Below are 24,074 nucleotides of genomic sequence, written 5' to 3' on the forward strand. Positions count from 1 at the left end.
GCACCATGTTATTTGTGCTTACTGAGGGTTCTCACAGGGGGCTCCCCGCGTCTTATTCTAGCTTTAGGTGGATCCATCGGGTTGTCATTCTGGTCTATTCGGCAAAGGATCAGGTTCCTTCTATTCTGGTGATGCTCATTCTACTAGATCCCCTTTTCAGCATCAGGCTTCTGTGTCGCATATTTGTAAGGCCACCACCTAATCTTCGGTTCACGTGCTTCCTGGGTTCAGGCTTCAGCTGATCCAGCTTTTGGTCACAAGGTGCTTTAGACTGCTGTTTGACTTAGGTACTGGAACCGTTTTGGTTGTTGTAGAGGGCTTGTTGCTGTTTGTTGCTCTTTCCTTTATTGGTAGAGGTGCACCAAATGGAAATTTTGGTACTGAAAATTCAGGATGCGCTTGGCCTAAACCAAAAATGAGTTTAAAAAAAATATATATACCGTATATTATACTTGAGTATAAGCCAAGTTTTTTAGCACATTTTTTGTGTGCTGAAAATGCCCCCCTCGGCTTATACTCGAGTCAAGCTTTTTTTCTGCAGCAGAGAATGACATTTTCCGAACCGACTTTGGGGCCCCATATCTCAGGGCCACTTGGTGCTAGGAACCCCAGCTTTGGATATGTTGTAGTGCTAGTTCCACTGGGTTTGCACACCAAATTTGGTGTTCCTTGCACCAAGTGGCCCCGAGATACGGGGCCCCAAAGTCGGTCAACTGTGTCCATCTGCAGCAATGTCATTTCGGGACCCCTTGGGTCCAGAGACCCCAAATTTTGGCTGCAGCTAGGGGGCATCTAGGAACCCTTAACTATTGAGTTTGAAGTTCGGGGGACCTTTGGCTCCAAATGGGCACAGTGAGGCTGCAAATGAGCATTGTTGACCCTCTTTTCCACTTTCAGTAGCTGCGCATTTCTCACCCTAGGCTTATACTCAAGTCAATAAGTTTTCCCAGTTTTTTGAGGTAAAATTAGGTGCCTCGGCTTATATTCGGGTCGGCTTATAGTTGAGTATATACGGTATATATATTTGCCTGTAAAATTAATTTCTTAGAATATAGTACAGGACACTAGCTATCCTCCCCTCTTTGGTCCCCTCATTGCTTGCCAAATTACAGAGGTTTGCTGGGAGCTAGTGTGCAATCACCTGAAGGTGCCTGCCTATAATCCAGAAATGGATAATACAAGTGTCACAAATCCTATTTTTTACTGTCTATCAATACAGCAGGTGCAGCTCTAGTCTCCCTCCCATGAGAAGCATGGTATCTGTCAGCTTTGCTGAGAGATGCATGTTTACTGGGTCATCAATGAAGTGACTCCTTCAATATCACACCACTCAGAATGAGGTTTCAGTTAGAGCTTACTTTGCAGCTCACTTTGTCTATCTGCTGTGATTTCTTAAGCTAACCTAGAGTGCTCTGGGAATCCTTTGTTATTAAACATTTCTTTGTAAAACAAACATCACGGTTTATAAACTTGGGAGCAAATTATGATAAAATACATTATCACTTTTTGCCTTTTAGACCCCCTGCACACTTATGTGATGGAAAGGGAATTTATGCGATATTGCATGTGTTCCCACAGTATATGAAAACATGCCATTTTCTGGCAGGTGTGGTGGGAGTAGACTCCCATGCATGAATTTTACCTATAGGTAATCCTATAATAAGGCTGTAATGTAAATATCTCCTTAATATGCATGTTTAGGAGCTATTTACTGTAGATGCAGCTGGTGACGTCACCGGCGCATGCGCTGTGCAAGAACAGTATACCCGTGCTGTTACTTCAGAGTCCTATGCGATAAACGGTGGCTCCCACGCACATGTGCGGAAGTGACGTCATTGCGGCTGCAGCCGCTCACATAGTTGGAGTCTGCAAACGTGTAAGGAAAAATGAGTGCAGAAGGAAGCTCGTTCAGCGAGGACAACGCACCGCTGGAAGGCTTTGTTTTAAGGTACATTTCACATAATGTGCTAGTATGCAATGCACATATGCATATTATGACATTGCCTTACAGGTCTTAAAAAAAAAAAAAACTAGCAGTTTACTACTGCTTTAATGGCACCCCCAAATAGACCAGCCAGTGCACATGCACTAAATCGCACCACAACTCAAGAAGAAAAAAGTTCCCATACTACTTTTTGTGCGGTTGCTGCACATAGTGCAACAAAATGAATAGGCTGCCCTAAACACAAATTTTACATTTTTGGTATGTGGGATGATCTTGTTTTGAATAATAGGGGACTTGGGGGGGTGACAGGAGGTGCCAGGGGCAGACTAGAACTATAAAGGAAATGTCAAGATTTGCACAGCTGCCTATTAACCTGATGATTCTTTTGCAGATGGTTTTCTCAAGGTAACCGGTGCTTATACATTTTATTCCAGTATGTTATCGGTTTGTCTTTCTCTAGTTTGTATAAGGTTTACTTTGGATGATTGACACAAAGTCCATGGATGTAGGATGTTAATGTCTGTTTTTTGTTTTTTTTTTGTTTTTTTTTCAGAGACTTAAAGCCAGATAATGTTCTTTTGGACATGAATGGACACATTCGTCTGGCCGACTTTGGGTCGTGTTTAAAAATGAATGATGATGGAACGGTAAGTGACACGCTTTTGTGTGATGTGCGCATCTTCTGCGCACACAGAGCATCTCAGAGTCAGGCTACTTTCACACTGGGGTGGGATGGGGGGCTTTAGCGGTAAAGCAGCGCTTTACCGCTGTTATAGCGGCCCTTTTCAGCCGCTAGCAGGGGATTAACGCTTTTAACCCCCCTGCTAGCGGCCGAGAAAAAGGTTTAAAAGTTCCGCTGCCGAATCGTTTTGCAGGCGCTTCAGCAGCACTGCCCGTTGATTTCAATGGCAGGGGCGGTTTAGGCGCGGTGTATACATCGCTCCTGCACCGCCCCAAACATGCTGCTTGCGGGACTTTTTTTCCTGTCCTGCAAGCGCACCGCCCCAGTGTGAAAGCACTTAAGCTTTCATACTGGGGGGGCATGAGAGACGCTTTAAAGTCGCTATTTTTAGCGCTAAAACACTTGCAAAGTGCCCCAGTGTGAAAGGGGTCTCAGAGTTAAGGTTTCTGCACTTGTTTCCAACTCTGCCCTTCTTCTGCAAACCCTTATGCGTTTTTCTTGGGCTTGTCCATTTTTACAAATTAGGAATTGTGTGAAGTGTAGTAGACTCCATGGTGGGTGCTGGTAGTGCCAGGAACTTGGGGATAGAGATCTAAATACTGGAGTCTCTGAGAGGAATAAGGCCTCATGTATACTAGCAGTTCCTGAACTTAAGTTTAGGAGCTTATGGTGTTTTTTTTTTTCTTTTTTTTTTGCCAAAGCTCCTAAACTCAACTCCATAAATGCCTACACTATATTGCCAAACGTATTGGAACACCTGCGTTTACATGCACATTGACTTTAACCACTTCAGCCCCAGAAGGTTTTACCCCCTTAATGACCAGGCCATTTTTTTTTTGCAATACGGCACTGCGTTACTTTAACTGACCATTGCATTGACGTGTGCGACGCTGTACTCAAACAAAATTGATGTCCTTTTTTTCCACAAATAGAGCTTTCTTTTGGTGGTATTTTCACCTCCTGCGTTTTTTATGTTTTGTGCCATAAACAAAAAAAGAGCAACCATTTAAAAAAAAAAGAAAAAAGTATTTTTTACTTTCTACTTTAAAAAAAAACCCAATAAAAAAATGTAAATCAAATTTCTTCATCAGTTTAGTCCAACCTGTATTCTGCAACATGTTTTTGGTAAAAGAAATCCCGATTAGCGTATATTGATTGGTTTGCGCAAAAGGTATAGCGTCTGCAAACTTTGAAATAGGTTTAGAGGCCAGTGACACCAATACAGTTATCAGTGCTAAAAAAAAAAAAAAATGCACTAACACTGTATAAATGACATTGGCAGGGAAGGGGTTAACAGGGGCAAGAGAGATCTGTGTTCCTGATTAGCAGCAATCACAGATCTCTGTTTCTGCTGACAGAATGACGGTCTGCTTTGTTTACATCAGCAGACCGCCGTTCTGTCATTCCCTGCAGCAATCGCTGATTGGCTCCCGCTATGTCCAATCTCAGCGGGAGTGGGTCGCGCCCCATACCAGGTCGCACGGACAACATACAGGTACGTTGTCTCGCGCAGCCGGGCCGCCCTACCGCAGTATATGTGCGGTGGGCGGCCTGGAACTGGTAATGGGTTCAATATTAAGTTGGCCCACCCTTTGCAGCTATAACAGCTTCAACTCTTCTGGGAAGGCCGTCCACAAGGTTTAGGAGTGTGTCTATGGGAATGTCTGACCATTCTTCCGGAAGAGTGCACAGTCATGTTGGAACAGGAAGGCGCCATCTCCAAACTGTTTCCACAAAGTTGGGAGCACGAAATTGTCCAAAATGTCTTGGTATGCTGGCGCCTTAAGAGTTCCCTTCACTGGTTCTAAGGGGCCAAGCCCAACCCCTGAAATACAACCCCCACACCATAATCCCCCCTCCACCAAATTATATGGACCAGTGCACAAAGCAAGGTCCATAAAGACATGGATGAGCGAGTTTGGGGTGGAGGAACTTGACTGGTCTGCACAGAGTCCTGACCTCAACCCAATAGAACACCTTTGAGATGAATTAGAGCTGAGACTGCGAGCCAGGCCTTCTCATCCAACATCAGTGCCTGGCCTCACAAATGCGCTTCTGGAAGAATGGTCAAACATTCCCATAGACACACTCCTAAACCTTGTGGACGGCCTTCCCAGAAGAGTTGAAGCTCTTATAGCTGCAAAGGGTGGGCCAACTCAATATTGAACCCTACGGACTAAGACTGGGAAGCTATTAAAGTGTGTGTGTGTGTGTGTGTGTATATATATATATATATATATATATATATATATATATATATATATATATATATATATATATATATATACATACATATATACATCCCAATACTTTTGGTAATATAGTGTATGTGTATACATAAACTTTTAGCAGAATTTAGGAGCTCAGTTACTATGAACCCATGATCGCGATATGGCTGCACCAGTATCCCTATGGGATGGATGGATATTAGGAGCCCAGGTTCCAAGATGAATCACCATGCAACCAGGATGATCAACACTCGACTCCCCGGTGGGTGTAATAAGGGTGTATTTATAAGTGCAGCCTACCAATTATCTCCAGAGGCTGTGTGCCGCCTGCCGCCATGATCGAAAAGAGGATATAATTGGTAGGCTGTTTTTATAAATACAACTTAGTTTACATTAACCGCTTATACTCATTTACCCCTTGATAATGTTCTTTTAAATGAAATGCGTCAGGCGGAGCTACAGCGGTGACGCAAATCACGGCTTGCAGTTTTTGTTGGTGTTTTGCCGCGTCAGTGTACGCTAGTGTACATGTAGCCTAAAGCCAACATTTGGTTCCGCCTACAAGGGCTTAGCCATGACTTAACCAGTTCAATACCGGGCATTTTCACACCCTTCCTTTAAATGACAATTGCGCGGTCGTGTGACGTTGTACCCAAACAAAATTGACGTCCTTTTTTCCCCAAAAATAGAGCTTTCTTTTGGTGGTATTTGATCACCTCTGCGGTTTTTATTTTTTGCGCTATAAACAAAGGAAGAGCGACAATTTTGAAAAAAACACAATACTTTTTACTTTTTGCTATAATAAATATCCCAATTTTTTTTTTTTCCTCATTTTCGGCCGATATGTATTCTTCTACATATTTTTGGTAAAAAAAATCACATTAAGCGTTTATTGATATGTTTGCGCAAAAGTTATAGCGTCTACAAAATACGGGATAGATTTATGGCATTTTTAAAAAAAAATAATTTTGGTTTTTTTTTTACTAGTAATAGCGGCGATCGCGATTTTTTTTTCGTGACTGCGACATTATGGCGGACACATCGGACACTTTTGACACATTTTTGGGACCATTCACATTAATACAGCGATCCGTGCTATAAAATTGCATTGATTACTGTGTAAATGTGACAGGCAGTGAAGGGGTTAACTACTAGGGGGACACAAGGGGTTAAATATGTTTCCTAAGGGAATGATTCTAACTGTAGGGGGCGGGGATGTACAAGGGGAGGAGACCGATCAGTGTTCCGCTGTACTGGGAACACAGATCGGTCTCCTCTCAACTGACAGGACGTGGATCTGGGTGTTTACACACCCAGATCCACGGTCCGGCCCGGTTAACGGGCAATCGCGGGTGCCCTGGCGGACATCGCGGCCGCCGGGCACACGCCCACCCAGGATGGGAGATCCCATCTGTGGACGCCATATTACAATATGCGGGTAGTGAAGTGGTTAAAATGGATGTAAACCTGATTTTTTTTTTTTTAATTTAGGCTTGTAACTTGTACAGTTTAGGATTTCATATCATCTGTGCCCAGTCTTGTCACAAAGAGTTAATCCAGCTCTGAGCAGTCCTCTTACCTTTTTTCAGTGAGATAAAAACAGACAGAGAAATACCAGTCAGTTCTTCCCCACCCCCTGCTGTGATTGACAGTTGATTTACATATCTCATGCACAAGTGTGAGAGACATTCTGTGTAATTCTCATCCCCTCCTCCTTTCTTCTTCAGCTCACCCAGGATTGGCTGTTCCACACATCAGCATGATTGGGCATGCTGAAGTCATGTGGTTACTTTCCTGTCTTTTCACTGGATGTTAGAGATCATAGCAGAAGTTCGGTGTAAGAAATACACAGGAGAAAATTCATGTTGACAAGGGGAGTGTAGAGGTGGGCGGGGAGTCTGACATCATGACTCCACCCACCAAGCTTCGGACAACAGACCCGCCCACAGAATCTGCAGTTTTTCTGGTCTCATAACAGAGTGGAGATATTTGACAGATAAAGATACATGTAGGAGGCATGTATATCCTTATAGATAACCCCTATGGCAGTAGTTTAGAAAGGATGAGAAGTGGGTTTACATTCACTTTAACCATTTCCCGCCCAATGCCGTCATGACGTCTTTGACTTTCAGTGGGAATATCTGAATGATGCCTACAGCTACAGGCATCATTCAGACATCTTTGTTTTCAGCTGGCGATTCTGTGCACCATAAGAACGATCCTAGTGGAAATTCCGCCACTTGATCGTTCTTACAGACGACAGGAGGGGACATCCCCGCTACCTTCCGGTGCTTCTTCGGGCTTTCCCGTGCCATCGGGGACCCGGAGAAAGAATCGGCCGCTGCCAGATGACGAGCATAGAGATTTCTGGTGACCAGATGGTCACTAGTCATCTCTGACCGTCGGAGGCCTGAAAAGGCTGGTAAGCCTGAGATCGTGGATTTTTTTTTTTTTTTTTCCAATCTCATGCTTTTCAGCCTGGAGGAGAGATGTGGGGTGTTATTGACCCCACATCTCTCCATAAATAGGACCTGTCACGAACGATTCCTATTATGTTTACATTCATTGTAATAGGAATAAAAGTGAGCAAAAAAAGTAAAAGAAAGTAAAAATAAAAAAAATAAAGTGAAATAAAAAAATAAAATAATTTAAAATGCCCCTGTCCCCGGTAGCTCGCGTTCAGAAGCGAACGCACATGGTAGTCCTGCCCACATACGTAAACGCCGTTGAAACCACACATATGAGGTGTTGCCGCGTGCGTTAGAGCACGAGCAACAATTCTAACACTAGGCCTCTAGACCTCCTCTGTAACTCCAAACATGTAACCTGTAAAAAATTTTAAAGCGTCGCCTATGGTGATTTTTAAGTATTGAAGATTGGCGTCATTCCACGAGTGTGCGCAATTTTAAAGCGCGACATGTTGGGTATCTATTTACTCGGCGTAACATCATTTTTCACATTATACAAAAAAAATTGGGCTAACTTTACTGTTTTGTTATTTAAATCATAAAAATGTTTTTTTTTTTTTTTTTTCAAAAAAAAATTGTTGTGAAAATACCGTGCGAGATAAGTCGCAACGACTGCCATTTTATTCCCTAGGGTGTCTGCTAAAAAAAATATTATGTTTGGGGGTTCTTTAAAATAACATTTGGATATCTGACTTTCTCCCTTCACTTCTCTGTGTAAAACTAAGGCAGCCCGTCATTCATCATTCACTTTTTTTTTTTTTTTTGATTCAGCCAGCGCAATGGATGGTAAAAAATTATCTGATTCCCCATTTACACGTTCATGGTGGCTGGGGATCCTCCCATTGAGCTGCTTGTGCTCTGAGTCAGAATACAATGATCGGTGCTGCTGGCTATAGCCAGCGGCACTCATTGATCAGGAAAAACAAGCTGGTTGTACAGAAGTTGATCTTACCGATGCCCATTCATGGCTCAAAATTCGGATAGTCCCTGCTGAACTGGCCAAATTTCAATCCATGTATGGCCAGCTTAAGGATCAATAAAGTAGTTTTATGTATTTGTGAGGGTGGTGGGAAAGCCTATTGTTTGGCAACATATGCTGACCAGGATTGGCAGCCCCCCCCCCCCCCCCCGCTGATCAGCTATTTAGAGAGATCTTTTAATCTGCTTCAAGACTTTTTATCTGCTGCAGCTTGGCCTCAGATGTTCACTGAAATGAAAACTCCCTCCTCTGTCTGGACCTCATTTACAGCAAGGAAATTAAGACCCTGTCCTGAAGCACCTGAGACTTATAATGGGGATTATAAACTTGGACTCAAAGGAAAGTCCATACAGGGGGAAGGAACAGCTCATGTACCTGATGCTCTTAGTTGCTTATACTTGCCTTTCCTTTACTCCCTCGCTGTTCCATTCAGCCATCGAGAGACAAATACTTTGTTCCTCAGGGTATTGGGACCCTGTGCCTATTTACCTTCCTCCCATAAAATACTAGGGGCCTGAACTCAATCACCTGCCCCAAATGCTGTCATATGGAAGCAGGGAGAGTGTCAGCCCTGTATAATCCATAACTGAGCCAACTTTTCTTTTGCAGACAGACAGAGCAGCAAGCAAGTGAAGGGAAGGGTTAATATATGCAGCTTTGCATGTGGATTAAGTTTAATGACTGTCACAGTCAGGTCAAAGTTACAGTGAAAAGTCCCCTCCCAACCCAATGATACCTTTCCACTGATCCATCACCACTGTCCCCCCGACCCACTGATTCATCACCACTGTCCCTCACACCATTGATACTTTTCCACTGATCCATTACTACTGTCCCCCAACCCGCTGATCCGTCACCGCTGTCCCCCCCAACCCGCTGTCCCGTCACCGCTGTCCCCCCCCCCCCAACCCGCTGGTCCGTCACCGCTGTCCCCCCCCCCCCCAACCCGCTGGTCCGTCACCGCTGTCTCCCCCAACCCGCTGGTCCGTCACCGCTGTCCCCCCCAACCCGCTGGTCCATCACCGCTGTCCCCCCCAACCCGCTGGTCCGTCACCGCTGTCCCCCCCAACCCGCTGATCCGTCACCGCTGTCCCCCCCAACCCGCTGATCCGTCACCGCTGTCCCCCCCCAACCCGCTGATCCGTCACCGCTGTCCCCCCCAACCCGCTGATCCGTCACCGCTGTCCCCCCCCCAACCCGCTGATCCGTCACCGCTGTCCCCCCCAACCCGCTGATCCGTCACCGCTGTCCCCCCCCCAACCCGCTGATCCGTCACCGCTGTCCCCCCCCCCAACCCGCTGATCCGTCACCGCTGTCCCCCCCCCCCCCAACCCGCTGATCCGTCACCGCTGTCCCCCCCCAACCTGCTGATCCGTCACCGCTGTCCCCCCCCCCCCCAACCCGCTGATCCGTCACCGCTGTCCCCCCCCCCCCCAACCCGCTGATCCGTCACCGCTGTCCCCCCCCCCCAACCCGCTGATCCGTCACCGCTGTCCCCCCCAACCCGCTGATCCGTCACCGCTGTCCCCCCCCAACCCGCTGATCCGTCACCGCTGTCCCCCCCAACCCGCTGATCCGTCACCGCTGTCCCCCCCAACCCGCTGATCCGTCACCGCTGTCCCCCCCAACCCGCTGTCCCGTCACCGCTGTCCCCCCCAACCCGCTGATCCGTCACCGCTGTCCCCCCCCCAACCCTCTGATCCGTCGCCGCTGTCCCCCCCAACCCGCTGATCCGTCGCCGCTGTCCCCCCCAACCCGCTGATCCGTCACCGCTACCACCAATATATTCAGTATTGGCAATTGCAGCCTCCATGTTTTTCTCTGGGTTTCATGATCAGCCTCTCCTGAAACAAATAATTTCTGGGTAAATGCCGTGTGTGGCAAGTCCTTAAAGTGATATTAAAGCTTTTTTTTTTTTTTTTTTTTTTAATTCAAATAATAAACATGTCTATCTTACCTGTTCTGTGCTTTTGCACAGAGCTGCTCCAATCCTCCTCCTCTTGGGTCGCCCATTGGGGCTCTTGGCTCCTCCCCCCTTCAAGTGCCCCCATAGAAAGCCGCTTTCTATAGTGGCGCTCATAGAATGCATTAGGGTAAAAAAAACCTTAAGGCTTTGGAATCACTTTAAGTGAATCTTCAAGTTTTTGTAGTTTAATAACCCCTCACTAACTAACCCACTGAAAGTGTTTCGGCCTCTTTTATTCAGTTCGTTTTTCATTCCCATTTGCTGGCTAATGCTTGTAAATTTTTATAGGTTTGTAGAGATTAACTGATGATGTGTTTTGCCTACTTCTTTTTTTTTTTTCTGCTTCTTACAATCCGTTTAATCAGATAATTTGATATCTCTTCCTTTGTGCAGGTGCAATCTTCAGTGGCAGTAGGAACACCTGATTATATCTCTCCCGAAATTCTACAAGCAATGGAGGATGGGATGGGAAAATACGGCCCGGAATGTGACTGGTGGTCTCTGGGAGTCTGCATGTATGAAATGCTGTATGGGGAGACGCCTTTCTATGCTGAATCTCTGGTGGAGACGTACGGGAAGATCATGAATCATGAGGTAGCTATTCGTCCCACCTAGACACGCTTCTCTGAAGGGGACATTCCCTCTTAAGTGAACTTGGAGACACTTTAAATTTACTCATTTAGGGCAGAGTGACCTTGATAGCCCTCAGGGCTGGTGTTAGAAACCACGGCGCCCCATACAGACAACCTGACACATCCAATGCTTCAGGTATGAATGAACACAGTGAGTGATCGGTACTGATCACTCATTGTGCTCATTCAGGGAAGGAAAGGGCTGGTAAATATGACACGTGATCAGGTGATTGGGGTGGCAGGGGGATAATTACTGGAACCAATCCTTTAAATGAGACTCTGCGGCAGCTGAAAGCCACCCAACGTGGGAGGGGAGGAAGCCAGCTTTTAGCTGCTGCAGAGAGAGCCATACAGGGGGTTGTTTCCAGTAATTGCCCCCCTCTGCCGTACAGATCACTCCTCCTGCCCACATCTAAATCACCCTGTTGCCTGGTCCTCCCTGCTGGCCCGGTCCCATTCAGGAGGACTGGTGGTACCCCTTTTATCTACGGTCCTACAAAAACTCACCAACCCATGTAGAGGTGTCCACCTTGGGTAATATCTGCTCTTGGAGGGTGTTGAAGCTTTGGCATGTGGATGACATCCCTGCCTCACCCCATGTGGTTATATTAGGGTCTGACCTGTCGGAGGCCACATGCTCCTCAATACTGGGAAGCCTTGCTCAATTAGAGCAATGGAGTGATGGTTCTGATGGAGCAGGTTGATGATGAAAGGGCTTGGATTAATCGGAATAATTTGCTAGGTGGGTTGAACTTGGCAAACGCTGTCACTTTGTCCTAAATGGCCAAGATGGCATAGTTTCTTCAAAGTGTTACTAAAGTCAAAAATTTATTTTTAACCACTTAAGGACCGGAAGGATTTACCCCCTTCCTGACCAGAGCAATTTTTGCGTTACAGCACTGCGTCGCTTTAACTGATAATTGCGTGGTCGTGCGACGCTGTACCTAAAAAAAAATTTCCCCAGAAATAGAGCTTTCTTTTGGTGGTATTTGATCACCTCTTTGTGTTTTTTTTTTTTTTTTTGTTTTTTTTTGTTTTTTGTGCTATAAACAAAAACAGACCAATTTTGAAGAAAAAAAATATTTTTTACTTTTTGCTATAATAAGTATCCCCCCCCAAAAAAAAAGTAAAAAAAAAAGAATGTATTCATCAGTTTAGGCCAATATGTATTTTTCTACATATTTTTGGTAAAAAAAAAAAAAATCACAATAAGTGTATGCATTTCTATGCATTCAATGCATTTCTATGGAAAAAACTAATGTAAACGGATAATCATCCATTTACATCTGTTTTCATCCACTTCTGTCAACTTCAGTTTTTTTGAATGGATGAAAGCCCTAGTTTTTTATCCATTAAAAAAAAAAAAAAAAAGCGGATGACCAACAGATGTGAAACTGATGTCGACTGAAAAAAAAAAAAAAAACTGATGACAAAAAAAGTGACTGAACTGAGGAAATAAATGGTCCGTATGTGTGAAAGGGGCCTAAACAAAAATAGGCCGATAATTTTGGAAAAAAAAAAAAAAAAAAAAATTTCTTTCTGCTATAAAAACATATCCAATAAAAACATTAAAAAAATCAAATTTCTTCATAAATTTAGGCATTCTGCTACATATTTTTGTAAAAAAAAAATCCCAATAATCGTATATTGGTTTACACGACGTTATAGCGTCTACAAACTATGGGATATTTTTATGGAGTTTTTATTTATCTATTTTACTCTAGTAATGACAGCGATCAGTGACTTCTAGCAGGACTACGATATTGCGATGGACAATCGGACACTAGCTGACACTTTTTTGACACTTTGCCTTGAACCAGTGACACAAATACAGCGTTCAGTGCTAAAAATATGCACTGTTACTGTACTAATGACACTGGCTGGAAAGGGCTTAGCATCTAAGGCGAGCGTGTTAACTGTGTGCTGCTTTTACTAGGGGAAGTAATAGATTCTAGTCCTTCCTCCCTATCAGAACTGAGATAGGCCTTGTATACATAGGCATATCTCGGTTCTCTGTGTATTGCCAATGATTGGCAGGTGCCGGAGGACATCGGGTATCCGGCACCCGCAGATCGGCTTCTACTGTAAATTCTCACAGCAGGAGCGACCCAGCGGCGGCACACGTACGCCCCCTGCAAGCGGAAGGCTGCAAATATATATATATATATATACGTGATCCGGTGCACAGCTGCCACCCTGTAGTGGTAAAACTGCCATGGGGCAGCCCTAGAAAGATTTCACTCCCTTCCTGACCAGAGCACTTTTTGTGTTTCGGCACTGCGTCGCTTTAACTGACAATTGCGCGGTCGTGCGACGTTGCACCCAAACAAAATTGACATCCTTTTTTTCCCCACAAATAGAGCTTTAGTTTGGTGGTATTTGATCACCTCTGCGGTTTTTATTTAATGCGCTTTAAACAAAGAGCGACAATTTTGGAAAAAAAAAAAGCAATGTTTTTTACTTTTTGCTATAATAAATGTCTCCCAAAAATATATATATATATAAAAAATTATTTTCCTCAGTTTAGGCCGATAAGTATTCTTCTACATATTTGTGGTAAAAAAAATTGCAATAAGCGTATATTGATTGGTTTGCGCAAAAGTTTATAGCGTCTACAAAATAGGGGATAGATTTATGGCATTTTATTAATTTTTTTTTTATTAGTAATGGCTGCGATCTGCGTTTTTTTTTTTTTCTTTTTTATCGTGACAGCGACATTATGGCGGACACGTCGGACACTTTTGACACTATTTTGGGACCATTGTCATTTATACAGCGACCAGTGCTATAAAAATGCACTGATTACTGTGTAAATGACACTGGCAGGGAAGGTGTTAAACACTAGGGGACGATCAAGGGGTTAAGTGTGTCCTAGGGAGTGATTCTAACTGTGGGGGGGGGATGGGCTACCACTGACATGACAGCGATCACTGCTCCGGATCACACTTGTTTACAAAGGAATCTCCCCGTTCTTCCGCTCCGTGACACTATCGCGGGAACCTGGCGAAGATAGAGTCCGTGGGACCCGCGGTCACGGAGTACGAGGCAGGCAATGCCGCGTCTTAAAAGGGACGTACCTGTACCAGCCGTGCCCTTGTGCTGACGTATATCAGCAAGGGGTTAAAATAACAAACATGCTTTACTCTCCACCTCTGTGCAGTAGTATTGCACAGAGCGGCCCCCGATCCTCCTCCTCTTGGGTCCCCCCGGCAGTGATCCTGGCTCCTCTTCTTCCTGTGTCCCCATAGTAAGCTACTTGCTATGGAGCCGAGGAGTGTCTCTATGGAGCCGCACTACATAGACTTACACAGCGGGACTTAAGTCCAGATTTTAGAGGTTACAGGTCAAGTGCAAATGTATAATTCATTGGGAAGGTGCACTTAGCTTTAATGGAATGTATTACACTGCACTATATAAGTATGGAGGCAATCACATCCCTTCCTGTTCCGGGAACCTTATAGTGGTACATCTTTATTAAAGTCAACTATAGGTACACCCGGCTAAATTCCATTTGGTCAAAAGCCAGTTATTCTAACTGGATGTTTTTGAGTTGTGGGTTGTTTCTGGATTGGGTTCTGTCCATTGCTAATAGAGAAATCGCATATTAACGTGATGATTTTGGAACTAGCGTGCAAATCCTGAGCAGAGTAGCTGTATATCCACAATGCAGGCTGTTTTTGTAGTTTAAGGGGGGGGGCCTAAAAAATGCAAAACCTAAATGGGATAGGGATGGCAAAGAAATGGATTCTTATTTTTTTTTTTAACTTATTTTTTTAATTTTTATTTTCTTAATTTTATTTTTTATTTTTTTTTTTATTTATTTTTTGTTTTTTCCCATTTATAATGCATCTTATTATATACATCTAATGCAGAATTTTTACAGCGTTTTTGTTGCTCAAGGTAGGTAGATTTTCCTTTTTTCCAGCACCATGTGGAATAATGAAAATGTGAAAGCAATTCACTATAATGGAGCGTACACACGGTTGGACTTTTCGGCTACAAAAGTCCGACGGACGCCGACGGACCAAATCAGGCGGACAATCTGATCGTGTGTACGCCCCATTAGGCTGCTCTTGCCTTAAAAGAAAAAAAAAAAAAGTAAAAAAAAAATGCTTTCCTTTAAAATCAATGAATGTGTGCACACTGAGGCGGTGCGCTTTTGTTGCAGTCAAAAAAAAAAAAAAAAAAAATCCTGTTTGCAGCATCTTTGGAGCATATTTGAGGAGCTAAAAAAATAAAAAAAAAAAGTTCCAAAAACTCACCTTCTTATTGGAAAGCAATGGAAAATGTGGCAAAAACGTGGTTAAAAACACGCCCTCAATGTGTTTTTCATGCTGTTTTTGAGTCCTTTAAAAACCCCACCGCAAACGCAGTAAAAATACGCGTTTTTTGCCCCGGATCAGTGTGAAAGAGTCCTAAGGCTGCTTTCACACCGAGGTGTTTAAAAACGCACATGAAAAGCTCAATAAAAAATGCTTCCCTTTAAAATTAATGGAATGTGTTCACACTGGGGAGGTGCGCTTCCGTTGCGGTGAAAAAAATCCTGCTTGCAGCATTTTTGCGGCATTTTTGGAGCGTATTTGGGGAGTTAAAAAAAAAAAAAACGCTCCTCCCTATTAACAGCTTCCGGACCGCCCACCGCACATTTAATGAGGCAGGGCGGCCTGGCTGCACGAAACAACATACCTGTTACATTGTTTCCTCTTCTGGGTCTGGGACGTGTGTGCACGCCGCCAGAGACCCGCTTCTGCTGTCATTGGACACAGCGGGAACCAATTAAGGGGTCCGGCGGGACCCGCTGATCGTTCGTTTGAGAGGCAGAACGGCGGTTTCCTATGTAAACAAGGCAAACCATCATTCTGTCAGGGTAAGAGAGAGATCTTGTGTTCCTGCTAGTCAGTCCATCCCCCGCACAGTTAGAAATCACTCCCTAGGAATACATTTAACCCTTTGAGCGCTCCTGATGGTTAACCCCTTCCCTGCTAGTGTCATTTATACAGCGACGGTGGGTTGTTTTGTTTTTTTTTATAGCACTGATCACTGTATTAGTGTCACTGGTCCTCAAAAAGTGTCAGTGTCCAATTTGTCCACCACAATGTCGCAGTCCCGCTAAAAATCACTGATTACTAGTAAAAGAAAAAAAAAAAAATTGCCATAAATCTATCCCGTAGTTTGTAGATGTGATAGCTTTTGCGCAAACCAATCAATATACATTTATTGGGATTTTTTTTTTTTTTTTTTTTTTTACCAAAAATATGTAAAATATATAATGGCCTAAATTGATGAAGAAATTTGATTTTCTACTTTTTTTTTTTTTTTTTTTTTATTGGATGTGCTTTAAAGCAGAAAGTAGAAAATATCCCCCCCCCCCCCAAAAATTGTTGAAGAATACATATCGGCCTAAACTGAGGAGAAAAATGTTTTTTATATATATTTTTGGGGGGGGTTATATAATATAGCAAAAAGTAAAAAATATTGCGGATTTTTTTTTTCAAAATTGTCGCTCTTTTTTTGTTTTATAGTGCAAAAAATAAAAACCACAGAGGTGATCAAATACCACCAAAAGAAAGCTCTATTTGTGGGAAAAAAAGGACATCAATTTTGTTTGGGTACAGCGTCGCACGACCGCGCAATTGTCATTTGAAGCAACACAGTGCTGAATTGCAAAAAAAAGCCTGGTCATGAAGGGGGGGGTAAAACCTTCCGGAGCAGAAGTAGTAAAGTAGGGATGGGGGGGGGGGCTTAAAAGAAGGGCAGCAATTTCCCTCCATATCAGACAACTTTATGGCATGTAATTTCCTCCAAGACAGGTGGACTTTAAATGTTGGCAGCGCAATTATTATTTTGTAGCTGCTGAGCGTCTTGACAGTCTTACACTGTCTGCATTGTATTGTCCTGGACAGATAAACGATTACAGAATGTATGTAATTAGGGAAGACAGATCCTGCTCCCTGATATGCCGGTTGCACAGACAGCAGTACTCCGGTTTATGGCAGCTTTCCAGTTTAGCGTAGAGAAAATGTGGCGACGCTGGCAGCTTATCAAACCCGCCTGTCTCACACCCCACGGTGCCAGGCCAGTTCGAGTTTCATTCACAACTTTTCAGATAACACAACTCGATAGCCAGACTTTTTAAAGGTCATCTCCACCCAAAAAAAAAAAAAACAAACAAAACAATATTTTCTGTTTCAGTATGTTTATTAACCACTTCAGCCCCGGAAGATTTTACCCCCTTTCTGACCAGAGCACTTTTTACAGTTTGGCACTGCGCCGCTTTAACTGACAATTGTGCGGTCGTGCGATGCTGTACCCAAAGTAAATTTTCGCATCTTCCCCCCCACCCCACAGTTTTCTTTTGGTGGTATTTAATCACCTCTGCGGTTTTTATTTTTTGCGCTATAAACAAAAAAAGAGCGACAATTTTGGGGGGAAAAAAATATATATATTTTTTACTTTTTGCTATAATATCCCCAAATTAAAAAAAAACAAAAAACAAATTTCTTCATCGGTTTAAGCCAATATATATTCTTCTACATATTTTTAGTAAAAAAAATATCGCAATAAGCGTATATTGGTTGGTTTGCGCAAAAGTCATAGCGTCTGCAAACTATGGGAAAGTTTTATGGTATTTTTATTTTTTTTATTTTTTTTTTTTACTAGTAATTGCGGTGACCTGCAGTTTTTTTGCGACAGACCGATCGGACTCTTTTGACACATTTTTAGGACCATTGACATTTATACAGCGATCAGTGCTATAAAAATGTGTGTAAAAATCACTGGTAGGGAAGGGGTTAATACTAGGGGAGCGATCAAGGGGTTAAATGTGTTCCCTCAGTGTGTTCTAACTGTATGGGGGTGTGACTGACTGGGGGAAGGAGACCTGTCATTGTTTCTACTTAATAGGAACAAACGATAGGTCTCCTCTCCCCTGACAGAACAAGGATATGTGTGTTTACACACATAAATCTCCGTGCACGCGGTCGCGCATGTTGGCTCTTAAAGGGGACGATGTTCCTGTACGGGAATCTGCCACAGTATATGTGCGTTTAGCGTTCGGTAAGTGGTTAAGCAGTGTATAAACAGGAGTTCAGTAAAACCTTGGTTTGAGAGTGTTTTCACCATCTCCCCATCCTTTGTAACCAGATGTTCTTCCTCATTCTTTATGGGGCCAATATAGTCTGTCCTCCCTTTTTTTTTACTGTTTATATACTTAGATTTTTTTTTTTTTCCTCTCTCCTCCGCTATGTGTCTTTCGTGTTCTATCTTAGCCTCCCTAATTGCAGCCTTACACATCTTGTTGCATGCTTTGTAAAGTCTAAATGCTGATCCTTCAGCCTTGTATTTTTTAAAGGCCTTCTCCTTTTGCTTTTATAATCATTTTTACATTGGCGTTAAGCCATCCAGGACTTTTGTTCATTCTTTTACATTTTTTTCCTAATGGGATGCACTGGCTAATGCCCTTAATTAACCGCTTGCCAGCCAGCCGCCGCAGTCGTACTAAGGCAACATGGCTCGGCTGCGCGAATCGCCGTCATGTTACGTTGGTACCATAGAAGGCCACTAGGAGGCGCGCTCGCCCACGGAGCCGATGCGAGTGCCCGGCGGTCGCGATCACCGCCAGGCTCCCGCGATCGCTCGGGGTACACCGAGAACCGGGATCTGTGTGTATAAACACACAGTTTCCGGTTCTCTGAGGGGAGAACAGACAGATCATCTGTTCATACAGAATATATACAGCGATTTGTCATCTCCCCTGCACAGTCCCCTCCCCCCTTCAGTTAGAACACACACTAGGACACACTTAACCCCTTCACTGCCCCCTAGTGGTTAACCCCTTCACTGCCAGAGACATTTTTACAGTAATCAATGCAATTTTATAGCATTGATCTCTGTAAAAATGCCAATGGTCCCAAAAATGTGGCAAAATTGTCTGACGTGTCCGCCATAATGTCGCAGTCCCAATAAAAATCGCAGATCGCCGCCATTACTAGTAGAAAAAAAAATTAATAATAAAAGAGCCATAAATCTATCCCCTATTTTGTCGACACTATAACTTTTGCGCAAACCAATATACGCTTATTGTGTTTTTTTTGTTTTTTTTTAACCAAAAATATGTAGAAGAATACATATCGGCCTAAACTGAGGAAAAAAATGTTTTTTTATATATATTTTTGGGGGGTATTTATTATAGCAAAAAGTAAAAAATATTGCGTTTTTTTTTCAAAATTGTCGCTCTTTATTTGTTTATAGCGCAAAAAATAAAAACCGCAGAGGTGATCAAATACCATCAAAAGGAAGCTCTGTTTGTGGGGGGGAAAAAAGGACGATTTTGTTTGGGTGCAACGTCGCATGACCACGCAATTGTCAGTTAAAGCGACGACGTCGTGCCGAATCATAAAAGGTGCTCTGGTCAGGAAGGGGGTAAAATCTTCCGGGCCTGAAGTGGTTTTAATATGCTCCTAACGCAAACCCATCTCTCCTCCGTGTTCTTTGTTCCTAAGATTTTATTCCAATTTATATCTTCTAGCAAGGTTCGTAGTTTAGGGAAGTTGGCTCTTTTGAAATTCAATGTCTTTGTATTCCTCCTACATTTCCTATTTGTGTGATTTATACTGAAGCCAATTGACCTGTGATCGCTGTTTTCTAAATTGCCCCGTATTTCCACAGCTGTGATTAGGTCTGCATTGTTGGTAATCAGTAGATCTAGTAACATTTTGTTTCTAGTTGGTGCATCTACCACATGACCCATGAAATTGTCCTGAAAGACATTTAGGAACTGGCGAGCCTTACATATATGTGTGTGGTTCCCTCTGCCCAGTCTATGTCTGGATAATTAAAATCCCCCATGATAACATTTCCCATCCTTGCTGCCAATCCAAATTGTGATAGGAGGTACGTCTCCCCCTCTTCCTTCAGGTTAGGGGGCCTATAGGATACTCCCAGTATTATTTTCCCCTCAGCTTCATCCCTTTTGTAGCTCTACCCATAAGGATTCCACCTCTTCCCTAGCTCCCTTATTGATGTCATCTCTCTTTCACTTACATTACTACATTATGTACATTATTCTTGATATATAGGCATACCCCTCCCCTTTTTTACCCTCTCTATCCCTGCGATAAAGAGAATACCCTTGAAGGGTTGCCAGCCAATCATGAGAGCTGTTGTACCAGGTCTCTGAAATTCCCACAAAATCCAAATCCTCCTCGTACAACAGTATCTTTAGTTCACCCATCTTGTCCGCCAGGCTCCTGGCATTGGTGAACATGCCACGTAGTTTACACCGGTCGCATACTGTCCTCCGATCGGGTTTTCCGAGATTGCAAATAGGACTTGTTACTATACTTCAGGTTTATGTGCTTTAGTCAACCTACCACTAATGCCCCCCAATACTACCCTCTGGAATATGTTCTGCGCTGACTATCTCTGTAATATGAAGACCTCCCTAAATTATCCAGCCAATTTGTGTGCAATCCATAGGTGTGCGCAGTTTATTGCATTAAGGTGTGCACCCCAAAGCTCAAACACATATGCATGTGTGTGTATATATACGGAAGGTGTCATAAGGGCAGATACTGTTGGTGTCAGTAGGGCAGTTACAATACTAATTTAATTATCTTTTTGCAATTTTTTAGGAGAAAAAAAAACAGATTTTTTGATTTATTTATTTGGTAAAATATGAGGGGTGTAAACATTGGAAATATGAACCACACGTGGTGATTAGGGTGTGCCCAGGCGCACCTGGCACACACTGTGCGCACGTTTTTGGTGCAATCAGGTAGGTCCTTGCGCTATTGCTAGATCTAAAGGAGATTGTACAATCAGATTGTACCGTATCCTAACGATGTGCAATATACCTATATAAGTGTTTTGATGATTTTTCATTTTTACAGGAGCGGTTCCAGTTCCCCTCCCACATAAACGATGTGTCGGAGACGGCGAAAGATCTTATCCAGAGGCTGATCTGCAGCCGAGAGCGCAGACTGGGACAGAACGGAATTGACGATTTTAAGACTCACGCGTTCTTCGAGGGAATCGATTGGGAGAATATCAGAAATATGGAAGCACCTTATATCCCGGATGTCAGCAGCCCTTCAGACACATCCAACTTCGATGTGGATGACGACATCCTAAGGAACCCTGTACGTTCTAATACATACTGACACTTTCATATGGAAGGACACTGTTCCTAATATGTTATTGAAGTTTGTTGTGTGTATTTTCCACAGGAAGTGGTTCCCCCGAGTACGCACAGCGGGTTTTCAGGATTCCAACTACCTTTTGTGGGTTTTACCTACACCACAGAGAGGTAAAATTTGTATACCTAGAAGGTCACTGTCCTAAAACATTACACAAAGCTGTCCTAACACTGAACTCCGGCCTTCCCTTCAGTCTTTCACAGTTGTACAGACCCCTCTCCTGTATGGAAATGGCTTACTCTGATTTCACTGCACACTGTGAGCTTCTCATGATGTGCAGTGGAAGCTGCAGCAAGTCGGGTAACGCACACGTCATTTCTTGGGTGGAGGACATCCACAGTAGTGTGTGTGTATATATATATATGTGTGTGTGTGTGTGTGTGTGTGTGTGTGTATGTGTGTGTATATATATATATATATATATATATATATATATATATATATATATATATATGTGTGTGATAGATATATATATATATATCTATGTGTGTGTGTGTATGTATATATATATATGTGTGTGTGTATATAATGTGTTTGTGTATGTGTATATATATATGATATAAAACGTCTGCGCACCCCCATTAAAATGTCAGGTTTCTGTTATGTAAAAAAAAATTAGCAAAGATAAATCATTTCAGAACTTTTTTCCACCTTTAATGTGACCTATAAAACTGTACAACTCAGTTGAACAACAAACTGAAATCTTTTAGGTGGAGGGAAGTAAAAATTTAAAAAAATTAAATAATTTGGTTGCATAAGTGTGCACACCCGTACACTAATACTGTGTTGAAGCACCTTTTTATTTTATTCCAGCACTCAGTCTTTTTGGGGTATGAGTCTATCAGCATGGCACATCTTGACCTGGCAATATTTTCCCACTCTACTTTGCAAAAATACTCCAAATCTGTCAGATTGCGAGGACATCTCCTGTGCACAGCCCTCCTCAGATCGCCCGACAGATTTTCAATGGGATTCAGGTCTGGGCTCTGGCTGGGACATTCCAAAACTTTAATCTTCCGGTGAAGCCATTCCTTTGTTGATTTGGATGGATGCTTTGGGTCACCGTGCTGAAAGATGAAGTTCCTCTTCATGTTTAGCTTTCTAGCAGAAGCCTGAAGGTTTTGTGCCAATATTGACTGGCATTTGGAACTGTTCATAATTCCCTCTACCTTGACTAAGGCCCCTGTTCCAGCTGAAGAAAAAAAGCCCTAAAGCATGATGCTGCCACCACCATGCTTCACGGTGGGTATGGTGTTCTTTTGGTGATGTGCAGTGTTTTTTTTTTGCCCCAAAATATCTTTTGGAATTACGGCCAAAAAGTTCAACCTTTTCATCAGACCAAAACACATTTTCCCACATGCTTTTGGGAGACTTGAGATATGTTTTTGCAAAATTTAGCCGGGCTTGGATGCTTTTCTTTATAAGAAAAGGCTTCCATCTTGCCACTCTACCCCATAGCCCAGACATATGAAGAATATGAGAGATTGTTGTACCACACAGCCAGTACTTGCCAGATGTTCCTGCAGCTCCTTTAATGTTGCTGTAGGCCTCTTAGCAGCCTCCCTGACCAGTTTTCTTCTTGTCTTTTCATCAATTTTGGAGGGACGTCCAGTTGGTAATGTCACTGGTGTGCCAGATTTTCTCCACTTGATGATGACTGTCTTCACTGTGTTCCATGGTATATCTAATGCCTTGGAAATGCTTTTGTACCCTTCTCCTGACTGATACATTTAAACATTGAGATTCCTTGGATGCTTTGGAAACTCTCTGCAGACTATGGCTTTTGCTGCAGGATGTGACTAAGAAAATGTCAGGAAAGACCTACTACAACAGCTGAACTGTATTTGGGGTTAATCAGAGGCACTTTAAATGATGGTAGGTGTGTACTGTCTCCTATTTAAGACAAGTTTGAATGTGATTGCTTAATTCTGAACACAGCTACGTCCCCAGTTATAAAAGGGTGTGCACACTTATGCAACCACATTATTTTAGTTTTAATTTTTACCCCCCCCCAAATATTTCAGTTTGTTTTTCAACTGAGTTGTACAGTTTATAGGTCACATTAAATGTGGAAAAAGTTCTGAAATGATTTATCTTTGTCTCATTTTTTTACATCACAGAAACCTGACATTTTAACAGGGGTGTGTAGACTTTTTATGTCCAGTGTGTTTGTGTATATATATATATATGTATGTGTAATATATAAATATATATATGTATGTGTGTGTGTGTGTATGTATATGTATATATATATATATATATATATATATATATATATATATATATATATATATATATATACACACATATTCAACATACGTTCTTTAGCTTTAACAGGTAACAGCTGTGGCTACAGTAAGCCACCATTCAATCTGTGTAGAGCGAACCTAGCCCTTTCCTCCTGAATAATTCTCATTATGTGATATATTTTCTTTTTTATTTCTGTATTTATTCTTTCCCTTATTTACCCTTTTCTTTCTTTTGTTGCCTTCCCCTTCTTTGTTCCTTTTCTTGCTTTTCACTTCTTTATCCTTTTCTCTTTCTCTCCTTTTTTTTTTCTTACTTTCTCTGTCCTGCCATGCTCTTGCTTTTTTTTTTTTCTTCAGTTCTTTTTTCTGCCCTATACTCTTCTGTCTCCTCTCCCTCTACAATCCCTCCAGTTCATTTCTCCTTATCTTTTTTTTTTTTGTTCCCCTCCCCTTTAACTTTTTCCTTATCCAACTTTTGTCCTTCCTGGAATTTTGCCATTTCTTTGCCAAATTCGTTTTTCTTTGCATGTTCCTATTTCAATTCATGTCCAATAAAGTTGAACTTTTAGGCAAATCGTTAAATCTATACTTGCAAATACCATTCAGTGGCTTACCATACACATGGTCTGTTTCAATCAACATGCCCACCTGTGACCAGATAATAAGCCATTACTTTGGTTGGAAGTTAAGCCTTGTTTGCATTCCATTTGACCTGCAACTGCTCTCTCG

General features: G+C 42.7%; 1 protein-coding gene across 2 annotated transcripts in view; it reads left to right on the top strand.

The window, feature by feature from the left end:
• CDC42BPB (CDC42 binding protein kinase beta) overlaps window positions 1-24,074 on the top strand; it is a 207,285-nt gene that overhangs the window by 94,665 nt on the left and 88,546 nt on the right. For both annotated transcript variants that reach the window (XM_073608630.1, XM_073608631.1), the window contains exons 6-9: window positions 2,499-2,592; window positions 10,662-10,862; window positions 20,791-21,039; window positions 21,127-21,206. In XM_073608630.1, coding sequence (XP_073464731.1) covers window positions 2,499-2,592; window positions 10,662-10,862; window positions 20,791-21,039; window positions 21,127-21,206 — 624 coding nt within the window. The remainder of the gene's footprint in view (window positions 1-2,498; window positions 2,593-10,661; window positions 10,863-20,790; window positions 21,040-21,126; window positions 21,207-24,074) is intronic.

The sequence above is a fragment of the Aquarana catesbeiana genome, linkage group LG13 (genome assembly GCF_042186555.1).
Source record: "Aquarana catesbeiana isolate 2022-GZ linkage group LG13, ASM4218655v1, whole genome shotgun sequence".
Classification (NCBI taxonomy): Eukaryota; Metazoa; Chordata; class Amphibia; order Anura; family Ranidae; genus Aquarana; species Aquarana catesbeiana.